The sequence below is a fragment of the Canis lupus genome, chromosome 35 (genome assembly GCF_003254725.2).
Source record: "Canis lupus dingo isolate Sandy chromosome 35, ASM325472v2, whole genome shotgun sequence".
Classification (NCBI taxonomy): domain Eukaryota; kingdom Metazoa; phylum Chordata; class Mammalia; order Carnivora; family Canidae; genus Canis; species Canis lupus.
This window is the reverse complement of record NC_064277.1, coordinates 12,725,289-12,739,679: the sequence shown is the minus strand read 5'-3', so window position 1 is coordinate 12,739,679 and position 14,391 is coordinate 12,725,289. Positions and strand designations below refer to the sequence as shown.

The window sequence follows — 14,391 nt, the reverse complement described above, 5'->3', positions numbered from 1 at the left end:
AGAGGAGGAGGGAGAGAGGAGGAGGGAGAGGGGAGGAGGGGAAATGGAGGAAGAGGAGGGAGAGGGCAGGAAGGAGAGGATGGAGGGGGAGGGAGGAACAGAGAAGGGAGGAGCAGAGAGGGGAGGAGCAGAGAGGGGAGGAGGGAGAGGGGAGGAGGGGAAATGAAGAGGAGGGAGAGGGCAGGAAGGAGAGGAATGGGGGGGAGGGAGGAGGGAGGGGCAGAGAGGGGAGGAGGGAGAAGGGAGGAGGGCGAAGGGAGGAGGGAGAGGGGAGGGTACCTGAGGGGAGAGGAGGAATGAGGGAGTAGGAGAGAAAGCCTAATTTAGGACAGCAGACCTCTTAAAAAATAAAAATGAGAAATACTTAATATACCACTTAAACCGCTGCATAATTTGTATTTAAAGACCGTCCTTCAATAAGCAAAAGGCGCGGTCTTCTTGGCAACCACTTGCGGCCACTTTCACAAAGCGTCCGCAGCATCACTGTCAATATTATCACCTGAAATCTCTTCTGCATACAGTTATATTTTATCATTTTCTTCACTTCGACTTCTTTTATTGTGGGGAGACAGACCGCCAGCAAGCAATCTGTTAAGGAAATTCTAGATGCCTGCAGATTTTTAACATTTGTCTTGGGAACCCCTAGTGCCCAAAAGAGCTTCAGCAATTAACTTCGCCCCAGCTGTGCGTATTCGCACACCAACAGGCTCCCCACCGGTACCCACATCATTCCTCCAGCCACATCAGCCTGTGCAGCATCCTGCGGTGTGACTCCAAAGCTGAGAAAAAGGGAGCTTGATTTCTCTTCTCTAATATAATACCGAGTGCTCTGGAGTGGTCTGCAAAATTCTCTTTTCTCTCCCAAACCGTCTGGAGTTCTAAAGGTTCAAATCCTGATAAAGCGACGCAGAGAAAGGAATCCAACTCCGAGAAATATGCACACAGATTCCCTGTGGCGGGGACCAGTCTCCCTTACCTTTATCATAGATTTCCTTCAAGACTCCTCGTTTTATCAGCTCCTCTCTGCTTTGCCTCATTGATATTTTCCTTTCCAGGGCTACAGCAAAAGACAGAGAAGCAGGTGTGAGTCAGTAACAGAGCTGCTTTTCAAAGGACTCCTATGTTAACATGTATTAAAAAATAGCTTATGGGAAAGCTTCTATAAGTCACATTTTATTCATGCAAATGAATGAAACCTGATAGGCATTTTAATCAGATTATTTCACTTGATCATCAAAACAATCTTCAAACCACGTATGAGGTAGGCACTTTTATTTCATTTTATTGCACCCTGCTTTAAGGTGGAGAAATCTGTAGCATAGAGAAATTCAATAACTTGTCAGAGTTGCAAAACTATTGACATGAGGAGCCAGGATTCCAAGGTGGAAATGCTACCTCCACTCTTGGCTCATCTTCTGATGGTGGCATTTCCTTGTAAGTGGGATTTTTAAAAAAAAATTATGTAGTTCATATGGATCACGTCTCATATTTTGAGAATTTTGTTGCTTCCCAACTATTAAAAAAAAAGGTATGAAAATATTTCCTACAAAGTGCTCTGGATTGAGAGATGGGGGATGGGGCCAGGTAGTGGGGGACCCTCGGGGGACAAGTGCTCATTGTTCTCCTCTCTTAGGCTCCAAATCCAAGCAGACAAGGGAGGTGTGAGCTGCCCAGTTATGAAACGCACCCACCAGGCCCCAGCTGCACGCCTGAGCCAAACACGTATGCAGGTGGCACTGGAGGAGGGAAGAGGGAAGGTTTCTCTGGGGTCAGGGGGCGTGACAGGGCGATCTGAGTGAAGAGTCCAGAAGTGGAAAAGTGAGTGGCAGCACAAAGGGCAGGCCTGGGGCTCCAGGTAAGGTGGGGAAAGCCAGCAGCTGACACTTCTGTTCCTGCCTGAACACTGAGAGGAGGAGGTGAGAGCTTATTTTGGTTGTTTTTTGTCAGTTTGAGAAGCTCTACATCCTTTGGTTCGGATACACAGTTATTCCTTGGGGTGGGGGGAGCGAGTTATAAAATAAAGACATTTTATGCAGATAAATTCAAATACAGATTAATTACACACAGACCACGCTCGGTAGAATTTAGTCCAAAGAATACAAGCAAGCACTAGAAAGCAAGCAAAGAAATAGGGACTATGATTCTGTTACCTACTAGCCATGTGACCGTGGTCAAGTCACTTGCCAGTCTGAGAAAACACTGATGCCCCAGCCCCAGTTTCTCTGATTTATTTACTTATTTTTAAAAGACTTTACTCATTTATTCATGAGACACACACACACACACACACACACACACACACACACACACAGAGAGGCAGAGACACAGGCAGAGGGGGAAGCAGGCTCCATGCAGGGAGCCCGACGTGGGACTCGATCCCGGGTCTCCAGGATGTAGGAGTTTTATGACTCATACCAAAGGACACCCTGTGGTAGCAGGAGGGCAGAAAGATATCCTCTCTGCAGAAGAGGAACACCCAGAGAAGGGAGACAGACCTGCACGCAGTTAGGTTAGAAAGCCCTGTCTGCTTTTGTTAGGAGTTAGGTGGACAGGTGGGCAGTCAGAGCCAGGGTCCCCAACAAGAAAATATAGAGTCACGACAGCAAAAATAAAACAGCACTAACATACTGATTTGTAGCTGAAGACAGGACCACACCAGCATTCTGCTTTGCGGCCTTTGCAGAAATGACTTCTGCAAAATGTCCGTAAATAAGACAATTAATCACAAAGCATTTGTTAAAGTCACGGGCAAGGAGCAGCTAAGAGATAAGCCCACAGATGTCAGTTAAAAAAAAAAAAAAAAAAAAAAAAGACCATCAGCACAGAGATGTTAACCTAATAGGTCGACAGATACGTGACCAAAGCCCTGATGGGCACGACCCAGCACACTCTAATGGCCTAAGATAGTTCTTTTTTTTTTTTTTTTTAAAGATTTTATTTATTTATTCATGAGAGACACAGAGAGAGGGGCAGAGACACAGGCAGAGGGAGAAGCAGGTTCCACGCAGGGAGCCCGACGTGGGACTCGATCCCGGGTGTCCAGGATCACACCCTGGGCCAAAGGCAGGTGCTAAACCGCTGGGCCACCCAGGCTGCCCGGCCTAAGATAGTTCTGCAAAAGAGCTCATAAAAGCCCCTAACCGTAGAAACTCTGAGGCAACCCTCAGAGCCCCCCCTCCCTCTTCAGGAGCTTTATAACTATCGCTCAGTAAACTTTGCTTTCCTGCTCACTACGCTTCATTCTTCAAAAGTGGTGTGACCAAGAACCGTGGACACTGAGGGGCAAAAATCCTGTAGCCCTTTAAAGCCAAGATTTGCTTAGGGGCCCCATGGGAAAAGACTCAACAGGCAAGGTGGAGCAGGGGTTTTTAAGAAAGGACTTTGTTAACAGATCCTGTGGGTGGCATAAAGCCACCCAGAAAGCACACAAAAAGAGGTGCCTTGCAGTCCCATATCGAACCACCAATTGAATGGGTTTCTCTTAATCAAAATGAGGTTTCTCAGGGGCTTTTCAAAACCACAGACAGAAGTAGAAGGACCTGATGCCCAGCACCAAAGGAAGAATCCACAGAAAGGTGGGCAAAACCGTGGGCTTGGTGGTCTGAGATGGCAAGTTTCCATAGAAGGTGGGTGCTCCCAGGCCAACCACTCAGCCACATGGACCTCTGTGGGCTCCCTGTGCTCATTTGACAATGGCAGACACCCTGCCCATGGAGAAAGGTATTCTGGCAGGGGCAGGAGATGATGGCGACCTAAGGGGCAGTCCCACCCCTTACAGAGTTGACTGACTAACATGCGGTTCAGATGGTCATCAGATGGTAAAAGAAAGGGACATGTTCTAACTCCCCTACTGGGCCACGAGAAAAGGCTTTTCTGAGGAAGAGACCCAGGAGCAGAGCTTGGAAGATGAATGTGTATTATTTTGGCAAAGGGTAGTCGGGTAGGGGTTGAGGGACACTCCAGGCACAGCAAGCTGGGCAGTGGCTCCTGATGGAGGAGCCATGGTGCCGCTGGTGAAGAGAAAGCACCTGATGTTGCTGCAGCTGCCAACACCAGATGGAGGAGGACTCGAGATGTGGCCAGAGGGATGGGGCTGGGCTAGGCAGGGCCGCATGGACCGTGTTATTCTAAGGGCAATGGGAATAAATGATCAGAGATCAGGGCCTACTTAAGCGTGGGGAGAATGGATCAGAGGGAGGCTGGGTCTAGGGATCACCTAGTCTAGGCAAGAGATGGTGGTTGCTTGGATCCAGGTGCTGGTGATGGACATGAAGGCAAAGGATGCACTCAAGCCACATGAAGGTGGCAATGTTGCCATGGTGTCAAGTAAGGATGTGGAGGAGAGAGAGGAGTCGAGGGCAACTGCTTGGTTCTTGACTTGCACAACTGAATGGACAGGTGGTGTTGATTACGCAGTGGGGGATGCGGGATGAGAAGCAGGTTTGTAGGGAAGATGGTGCGCCCAGTGTTAGTTATGCCTAAGAAGAGATTTCAAACACATGCTGTGGAAATGAAGCTGGATACTTTCTAAGACAAGGATGAGGGGCTGAGATTGTGCTTATTAGCGTAGACTGCAATAAATTCTTCCAGGTACCAGTGTTTCTCAAACTTTTCCGTGGAAATACTCTGCCCTCCCCCCTTTTTTTAAAGATTCTATTTATTTATTTATGAGAGACACAGAGAGAGGCAGAGTCACAGACAGAGGGAGAAGCAGGCTCCATGCAGGGAGCCTGATGTGGGACTTGATCCCAGGACCCCAGGACCATGCCCTGAACCAAAGGCAGAGGCTCAACCATTGAGCCACCCATGGTCCCTCCATGGAAACACTTTTTTTTTTTAAAGATTTCATTTATTCATTCATGAGAGACACAGAGAGAAAGAGAGGCAGAGACACAGGCAGAGGGAGAAGCAGGCTCCACGCAGGGAGCCCAACATGGGACTCGATCCCGGGTCCCCAGGATCACACTCTGGGCTGAAGGCGGTGCTAAATCACTGAGCCACCGGGGCTGCCCCATGGAAACACTTCTAATGGTGAAGCAGTAACGAATGCCAGGGGCTCCAAGGGTAGGAATGAGTTGGTTGTCCCAAGCATGCCATTTCTTTACTGTACTGGGTTTTTCCTTAAGATCTAAGGTGGAGGGGCACCCAGGTGGCTATTCGGTTAAGCATCCGCCTTCAGCCTGGGTCATGATCCCAGGACCACATCAGGCTCCCTGAACAGCTGGGAGCCTACTTCTCCCTCTCTCTCTGCTCTTCCCCACTGTTCACGCTCTCCTTCTCTTGCTGTCTCTCTCTTTCAAATAAATAAAATATTTCCTTTAAAAAAAAGAACTAAAGTGGAGCTCACATAATAGATCTATCTGCTCTTATTTAAATCCAAAAATACACTCCACCCCCAACCAATTTCCAAGTTGAACTGACATCTTGGGAAGAGATGGCTTATTTATCCTTTCGCTTTGTCTTATTTCCTAGCACAGAACCCTGTGCCCACAGGGGATACCCAGATCATTTTGAGAAGCGTGGCATGTCACGTTATTTAACTTAATCCTCACCACATCCTGTGAAGTATTATCATTCCCATTTTTCAGAGATACCTGAAACCCTGCAAAATTGACTTGCTCAGGGTCAAATAGCAGTAAGTGGCAGGGCAGAAAGAATTATTAACGCTTGTTTTTTCCCCATACCACATTGTTGTGAAGATCATTACGGTGAGTATAGGCTCTAAATATAATCTAACGTACAAGGCTCTAAAAATGGAAGGCAATTTACTTATTAGTTTATTTGGGGCTGTATGTCATAGTAAAATGGCATAATTACACTTTATTCTTAGGAGAGTCTTCCATCTGGGGCTCTCTTTTACACAAGGTATACGTGATGCTCTCTTCCAGTCTTATTTTTAGCAGCCCTTCCAAAGTGAGAGCTAAGTTTGACTACAGGCAAAGACAGGCTCACCACTGCTCCAGGAAGTGAAGTAAAAGGGCTGTGTGGGCTGTGTGGTGCAGAAGATCCTCTGACCTGGTCTACTACTGAACTACAAAACTCAGGGGGAAGGAGGGTTTGATGTGGGGAGAAAGAAAACGTAATGGTTTTTCCTGTTCACTGACCAAGACTAGATCCAATCTACCCTCTCCAACAACTTTGGCGTTGGGTAGAACAAAGATGAAAAAAAGGAAAACGGAGAAGAAATTACAAAAAGTTAAAGTCAGAGGCAGAGAATTGACAATTCAGGGAAGAGAGGAGGTGTAATGGGTACCACATCTGCTCAAAGGATAGCAGGAATAAATCAGATAAAGTGAGATCCAAGGCATGACCATGAGCTGATTCACTGGGCAATGCTTGGCCTTTGGATGCTAGAAAGTGGAACAGCACAAAGTCATCCATCTATTTAAAAAAAAGAAAACTGGGGATCCCTGGGTGGCTCAGTGGTTTGGTGCCTGCCTTCAGCCCAGGGTGTGATCCTGGAGTCCCAGGATCGAGTCCCACATTGGGCTCCCTGCATGGAGCCTGCTTCTCCCTCTGCCTGTATCTCTGCCTCTCTCTCTCTCTCTCTCATGAATAAATAAATAAAATCTTAAAAAAAAAGAAAGTAAAAATAAAAAAAAACTGAAAAATGGTCTTGTTAGAGGTGTGGTAAAAAGCAGTATTTTTAGGGGCCTCTGGGTGGTTCAGTTGGTTGAGCGTCCAACTCTTGATTTCCATTCAAGTCATGATCTCAGAGTTGTGAGATCGAGCCCCACGTCGGGCTTGCCACTGGATGTGAGCTTGCTTAAGAATCTCTCTTTCTCTCTGCCCCTCCCAGCCCTGGTCTCACTCACTCTTTCTCTCTCTCAAAAAAAAAAAAATTGATAAAAAAGAAAGATAGAGTTAGTAAGGGCTTATTTTAAAACAAGAAAATATAAAACACAAGGATCACTCAAATGTTACTGAGTTATTAAAGCACAGGGCAGAATGAAATCTGAGTGACCACACATGGGAATGCTCTGGACTAAACATTTCGGTTATAAAACTGGACCATGGTGACGGCTGTACAACTCTTTAAAGTTATTGGAATCCCTGAGTTACAAACTTGAAATGAGTTCATTGTGTGGTAAGTAAATGATACCTCCATATAGTTATTAAGACATGAAAAAGAAAAAAAAAAAGTGACCATGAGAGAAAATTCTCATAATGGCAAAAACATCCATTAAAAACAAAAACAGTACATCTAAACAGACAATTAAATAAACATTAGGCTCTCTGTCTCTTGTGAATAAATAAATAAAATCTTTAAAAAAACCATTATAAAAAAATAAAATAAACATTAGGCTACAGTAAGCATGAGGACAACATTAAAATCAAAGGGTGAGAAAGTTATCATATGAAGGTAAATTTCTAAAAACATTTTTCCAAATTTCTAAGCAGTAGAACCAAAATAGAAAAAGCAGGAATCTAATCCTCACCCATCCACCTCAAAATGAAAATACAGATCAGATAGTGGATCTTTAAAAAAAAAGGACCAATTTTGCAGGCTGCAGTAAATGCAGAATGCTGTAATAGCCTTTTGAGGTGGTCCTGTGGCAAGCAAAACATCAAAAACAAAATCACATAAGCCAGTAAACGTGTGAAAGTCTACAGCAGGGCCATTCGGTCTGAAATTCTATGCCCAATGGAGAGATAGTCTGAAGAGGAAAAGGGGGAAAAGTTCTGATCTACTTTTATAGATGACAAAGAATTAGCTGAGTAGATCCAAATACACAAAAAGAAACTTCCCGTATCCTCTTGCCTGAAATGAATGGAAAGATTTCACAATTACTGTGCCCAAAATGGTCCCCAAATACCCACCCCTCACCAACCATAATCAAAAGTTAGGATGTCCAGGGAAGACTTCCAAAGCTTGCCATCAAACCCAGTCTCAATACAGAAGCCACGCAGAAAACCTTGAGACGCATAATTATTCTTGCATCTCTACCTATTCATCTTGTCTTTTGACTTTCTGTATTTTTCTTTTCATTTAAATATAGTCTACCTACATTGTTACGTTAGTTTTGGGTAACTCCTGGTGAGACTGCCTCCCCCAGGCCTAGCCAGATCCTACAGACAGTACGTGACTAGCCTGTGAACATACCCTCCACATGCAAAGCAACTGACCCAGGGCCCATACCCCAACCACCTCCTTCATGGAGATCTTACTCTACAGCCACTTGCCCCTGCCCTAGTCAGCCCAGGCCCAGGTTCCAGACAACTGGAGACAGTCCCTATGCCCCGGAGCCTGCTGCAATGATTCATACCAGCCAGGCAAGCTTGCTTACTCTCTCCATTCTTTCCTGTAGAAAACACACTATGGCTCTTGCCTGCATTTTCCACATTTTCCTTCCTCTCTCTGCCTCCTGACTGACACTGGTGCTTCCCTGCATGGCCCTCCATGGCATGGTCCTTTCTCTTGGACTCTGTGAGTATAACAAACCATCTTGTTTTAAAGATTTTATTTCCTTATTTGAGAGAGAGAGAGAGAGAGAGAGAGAGAGAGCTGGGGGATGGGGGGTGGGAAGGAACAGAGAGGGACGGAGAGGGACAAGCAGACTCTGTGCGGAGCAGGGAGCTCGACATGGGCCTCAATCCTAGGACCCTGAGATCATGATCTAAGCTGAAATCAAGAGTCTGACACTTTACCCACTGAGTCACCCAGGCATCCCCAAACCATCTTTTTAATGGCAGGCATCTCCTGATCTGTTGGCCTCACCATACCTACATAATAGCAAGACTTACGTCTTAAAGCCCACCTATCCCCACAGTGGTTTGTAAATAAAGGAAAGACTAAGGGTATTTCCCACAGCTTTACATTCTAACCTCTTGTTCTGAAGCCTGTTCTCACTTGAGCAAATGCTTTAGAAATGCAGGGTGTGGTGAAGAACTGATCCTTCCACTAAAGCCCAGAGACCAACCCTCCCAATGGAGTGGTTCCTGTCTAAGTGCTTCTGGGGGATCTTCTTTTTTTTTTTTTTAATTTTATTTATTTATTCATGAGACACACACACACACACACACACACACACAGAGAGAGAGAAAGAGAGAGAGGCAGAGACACAGGCAGAGGGAGAAGCAGGCTCCATGCAGGGAGCCCGACGTGGGACTCGATCCCGGGTCTCCAGGATCATGCCCTGGGCCAAAGGCGGCGCTGAACGCTGAGCCAACTGAGCTGCCTGGGGGCTCTTCTGAGCCAGCACTGCAGGGTATGCCATGGTTACCAGAAGCCAGGTCCCCAGCATCTCCTCTCCATTACCCTCTCAGCCTCCCTATCCACACAGGTTTGTGCTCAGCCAAGGAATCCCACGCTTCTCTGACATTGATGAACTTAAACACAGAGATGTCTTGGGTGGGCTGCTCTCCCTAGCAAATGCCTGAGTTGGATGAATTTGTTAAAAATAACTGGCACATTCTTGGGGCAGCTGGGTGGCTCAGTCAGTTAAGTGTCTGACTCTTGATTTTGGCTCGGGCCATCATCTTAGGGTTATGAGATCGAGCCCCTCATTGGGCTCTGTGCTCAGTGCAGGGTCTGCTTGAGATTCTTCTCCCCTCCCTCTCCCTCTTCCTCTGCTCCTCCCTCTGTTCACACTCTATATTTCTCTAAAATAAATAAATAAAATCTTTAAAAAAATAACAGGCACATTCTCTTTTTATTTTTGTGCATGTGCATACACATATATGCTTTTATTTCATTTATGAAAATGTTTTACTGTAATTAATCAAGAAATAGAGTGAAAAAAATCCTTTTTACTCTGTCCTCTCGACAAAACTCCTCATATTTCACTACTGCCCTCCTTTGAGATCTTTCTTCTGTTTCTCTCTTCTTTCCAGCTCTTTGCTCCTTCCTTCCCACTCACTCCTTCACTATATATAAATGCAGTTTTTAAAAACATAAATGGGATCATTCTGCTTGTATTATCTTATAACACTTTCTTCCTGCTCATTGGTCAATATGCTTTAGAGATCTCCCTATCAGTACTTACTCATTCTCTTTGAATACCACATACCATTACATGGGACAGAAGTGTCATTTATTTACCCACCTGCAACTAACAGAAATGTGTTTCAAATTTGGGGCATACAAACATTTATACCATGAATGTATTTCTTCCAGCATGCATGTGAATAGGTATAAGAGTTTCTATTTATTTATTTGTTTTTATTAGAGAGAGAGTGTGTGTGTGTGCACATGCACGTGCAACAGAGGGCATGAGCAGGGGGAGGAGCAGAGGGAGAGGGAGAAGCAGGCTCCCCGCAGAGCAGGGAGTCCAACGTGAAACTCAATCCAAGGACCCAGAATCATGACTAGCTGAAGGCAGACACTTAACTGACTGAGCCACCCAGGCATCCTTCCTTTTTTTAAATTAATTTTTTGAGTTCTTCTAGAATATATCACAAGATGTACAATTTCTGGGTAGTACATCTTTTTTAAGAGATTTATTTATTTGAGAGAGAAAGAGAGAAAGAAAGAGTGGGAGGGAGAGGGAGAGGGAATCTCAGGCTGCCTCCCTGCTGAGCACGGAACCTGACATGGAGCTTGATCCTATGATTCTGAGGTCATGACCTGAGCAGAAACCAAGAGTTGGATGCTTAACTGACTGAATCATCTGAATCATCCACGTGCCCCATGGCAGCCCATTTTTTATATGCTCTCAGTAGTGATAGAAGAAAAAAAAACTATGTTTCATAACTTTTAAGTACTGCTTTTTTATTTTTTAAAAAATGAGGAAACAGGGCCAGTGGTGGGGGAAGCAATAGTGATGCCAGAACAAGTTATTTGGTTCTACTCAGAGTACCAATGCAGGGACTTGTGCAGCTTGTCCTCTAGGATAACCCATCTCTGTTGAATTCTCTGCTCAGCTGCCTTTAAATTACATTCTGGAGGAGCCAGACATTTGAAGTAGGAAAACAATTGAGCAATGATGAAATTTGCAGTAGCTTACTCCAGAGTCTTATACCTTCAGTTGTTAAAATAGTCAACTTGTATGTAAAATTGGTGACTTTCATCTCTTTGAAATTTTATAACCCCAGGGAATGTGAATTTAGTCTAGAAATCTACAAATGACAAATGGAATGTACCTCAAGAACCTAGAACATACCTCTCCTTCCCACCTGAGTATGAATAATGAGGATTATTCATATAATACAACAGTGATAGCATAAGAAACCCAGTATAAAATAATCAACCCATATTCACACTGTCTTCATGTGAAATGCTTTCATTTCTTTAAAGATGAAGAGACGGTTTCAAAATTAAATTTACACATGCAATCTATAAAAGGCAAGAAAGGCAAGGAAGAAGAAATAGGATAAACCTGGAGATCTTCCATTTTGAAAAACCAAATGGCCAACACCAGCTGATCAGTTATTTCCCAAGAAAATTAATGATAAAAGCAACAAGGTGGTCAATCTAAATTCTATACTGAAAAAGAAGAGAAAGCAGAGGTGAATGCCCCCGTGAAGGTCTAGATTCAGACAGAATGGTATGAGAAACATATTCAAGGAGTCATGTTAATCTAGAAAGTAATTGGTATGAGCACCATATATTGTGCCTTTTATTAACAAAGATGTTCAAGTTCTAGGAATATCCAAACATTTTGCCAAATGTGGAATAAGTAGGCAAGAAGGTTTGATTACTTGATCATCTAAAGAAAGCTTACCGAATTACTAAATCAAAATGAAGCTTAAAAAAATTTGGTGGGGCACTTGGATGGCTCAATCAGTTACATGTCCAATTCTTGATTTTGGCTCAGGTCATGATCTCAGGGTGGTGAAATCAAGCCCCATGTCAGGCTCTGTGCTTGGCGTGGAGTCTGCCTGAGATGCTTTCCTTCTCTGTCTCCTTTCCCATCTATTCCTTCCTACTCCACTCTCTCCAATCAATCAATCAATCAATCAATCAACCAATAGATAGGGGCACCTGGGTGGCTCAGTGGTTGAGCATCTGCCTTCAGCTCAGGTCGCGATCCCGGGGTCCTGGGATCGAGTCTCACATTGGGCTCCCTATAGGGAGCCTGCTTCTCCCTCTGCCTGTGTCTCTGCCTCTCTCTCTGTGTGTCCCTCATGAATAAGTAAACTCTTAATAAATAAATAAAATCTTAACAAAATATCTGGCAATTAAAGTCAAGTGATCCTCAAAATCAGAGAGGCTGACCAGTATGGATTTTTTTTCCTTTATAAGTCCAAACCATGTGGAAATTCCATCTATAAGATGGAATCTCAGGCCTAACTGCCCTTGTCCCATGTACAGATCCTGATTCCCCCATCATTCCAGTATGAACCTCAGCAGAAGTCCAAGTGCAGGGGGTCCATGAACAAAGTTCCTCATCTCCAACACAGTAACCCAGCCACTGTCCTAGAGTATGCTATGTAGCTAGCTTGGATAAAGTCTTCATAATGTATGAGGTAGATGAGATTGTTTATGTATTATTGTTTGTGATTCCCTCCAAGTCCTCCAAATCAGCACTTTCTAAAGTCTCTTCCACAGAACAGTAACCTCCAGAGATGCTCTGTGGAAAGGGTTGCGAGGACAATAATTTGGGGAAATGTCATGTACCACTGGAGAATCACAGTATTCATTAGCACAAAAGGATGTATGGTAGAGAAGCCAGTGTTTCTCTCAAATTCATTTAACAGTATGATCAAATGGGGTACTTTGGGAGTACCTTGGGACTTTCATTCTAAGGAAAACCTTCTGGGAAATGCTGATCTAAAATCATACCAGATCACAGGAAACCACTGTGGTGTTCTTTTATAAAGAGGAGCCAGGGAGGTCGGCCCGTCTTACCTTAGCAGGGTCAGAGAGGGCCAAGCTCCTTCATAAAGAGCTTTTCAGCCAAGGAAATAAACACAACCAAATCCCAAAGTCCTGCAATACCAAGCAAGCAAGATATGACTGACCAGAAAGATCCTAACAGAGCAAAGGGACCAGTCACCCATCTACCTGTCCTCTTGTGGTCCTGGTAAAAGCTGCAGCTGGTAGAGATTGGAGCTGCATTCCAGTGAGCTCCCCAAATGGGCTGGCCCCCCATGCATTCTCCAGATAAATATAACTAGACTTCTTTAATCTTGAGAAGGCCAGTACCACAGAGTTCTGCCCAAAATAACATTTTTGGCTTTGACATAATTGATATTAGGCACTTATTTCTGACAGTAATTTGGACTGAGCAATTTCCTCTGGAGTCACAGAGCAGAAGAGTAGGACCATGTTACTAGCAGAGAGGAGGTGATTTGTTTTCCTCTTTCCTGTGGGCGAAGGGCCTGCAGCCAGGTCCCGCGGGAGCTCTAGCCACTGATTAAGTGTATGGGAAAAAGGCAGGGTCACAGACTCATTTTAAGCTGCAAGTTGGACTGTTAAAACTACTTCGAAAATTCTTTATGGATCTTAATTGGATCCTGGTTTGAACAAACCAGCTATAAAAGTGTTTTGGGGTCAGTTGGAAAAACACGAATATGAACTGAGTATTATTAGGCAATTATTATTAGTTTTGGTACATATGATAAGGGTCTTGTGGTTATATAGGACATTTCCCTTATTTTTAGAGATGCATAATTAGAAATGTAATTGGAGCACCTGGGCAGCTCCGTTGGCTAAGTATGTGACTCTTGATTTCGGCTCAGGTCATGATCTCAGGGTCATGGGATCCAGCCCCATGCTGGGATCCCTGTTGGGCATAGGATCTGCTAAGGACTCTTTCTCTCTCTCCCTCTGCCCCTGTCACCCCACAATAAATAAATAAAATCTTAAAAGAACAAAGAAAGGCACATCAAGGCACTGCCAGGGGCTGTTGGTAATTCTCCTGACGTGGGCAGTGGTTACATGGAGTTTGCTTGTTAAATTGCACTTTTCCAATATATTCTATTTTCCAAAATAAAAACATTAAGAGGACAATCTCACTAACTGGACTTCCCTTTGTACTGCTGCAGTGGTCTCTGAAGAGGAATAAAAAACTCAGCCACCAGATAATGAAATTATGCAGTTGGCCAGCAGACTCTCTCCGGTTAATGAAAGAACGGGTGATTATAAGGCAATAAATACTGTAATTCGTTTCCTGGTCATTTCTTCAACTAGGTCAGCCAACAGTGTGGAAGAGCTGCGCTTGATGCTCGTAAGTCTCTAGGCAGCAGGGCAGGGACCGGAAGGCGTGGGGGCAAAATATTTTAGGGAATTTTGCACAAGTAAGGATTCTGAATTTTGAAAGCAGGATGCACTGCTCTTGCCACCCAACCCTGGAGTGACAAGGAAGGAGTCAACTTAGGGGAAGTGATTTTGTGAGGACCAGGCTCAGCACTCTTGGGAGCACCCTGAGAAAAGTGCCCGTGTTCTGGATCCTTAAGCCCCCACTTGCACAGGAAAACTTCAAATCAAATTCTAACAGAGTGAATATC

The 14,391-nt window shown here is 44.5% G+C and overlaps 1 protein-coding gene across 10 annotated transcripts in view; it reads right to left on the bottom strand.

The window, feature by feature from the left end:
• The window catches only part of PHACTR1 (phosphatase and actin regulator 1), a 558,131-nt gene that overhangs the window by 110,477 nt on the left and 433,263 nt on the right, over positions 1-14,391 (bottom strand). For all 10 annotated transcript variants that reach the window (XM_035710672.2, XM_025444328.3, XM_025444326.3 and 7 more), the window contains one exon: positions 977-1,057. In XM_035710672.2, coding sequence (XP_035566565.1) covers positions 977-1,057 — 81 coding nt within the window. The remainder of the gene's footprint in view (positions 1-976; positions 1,058-14,391) is intronic.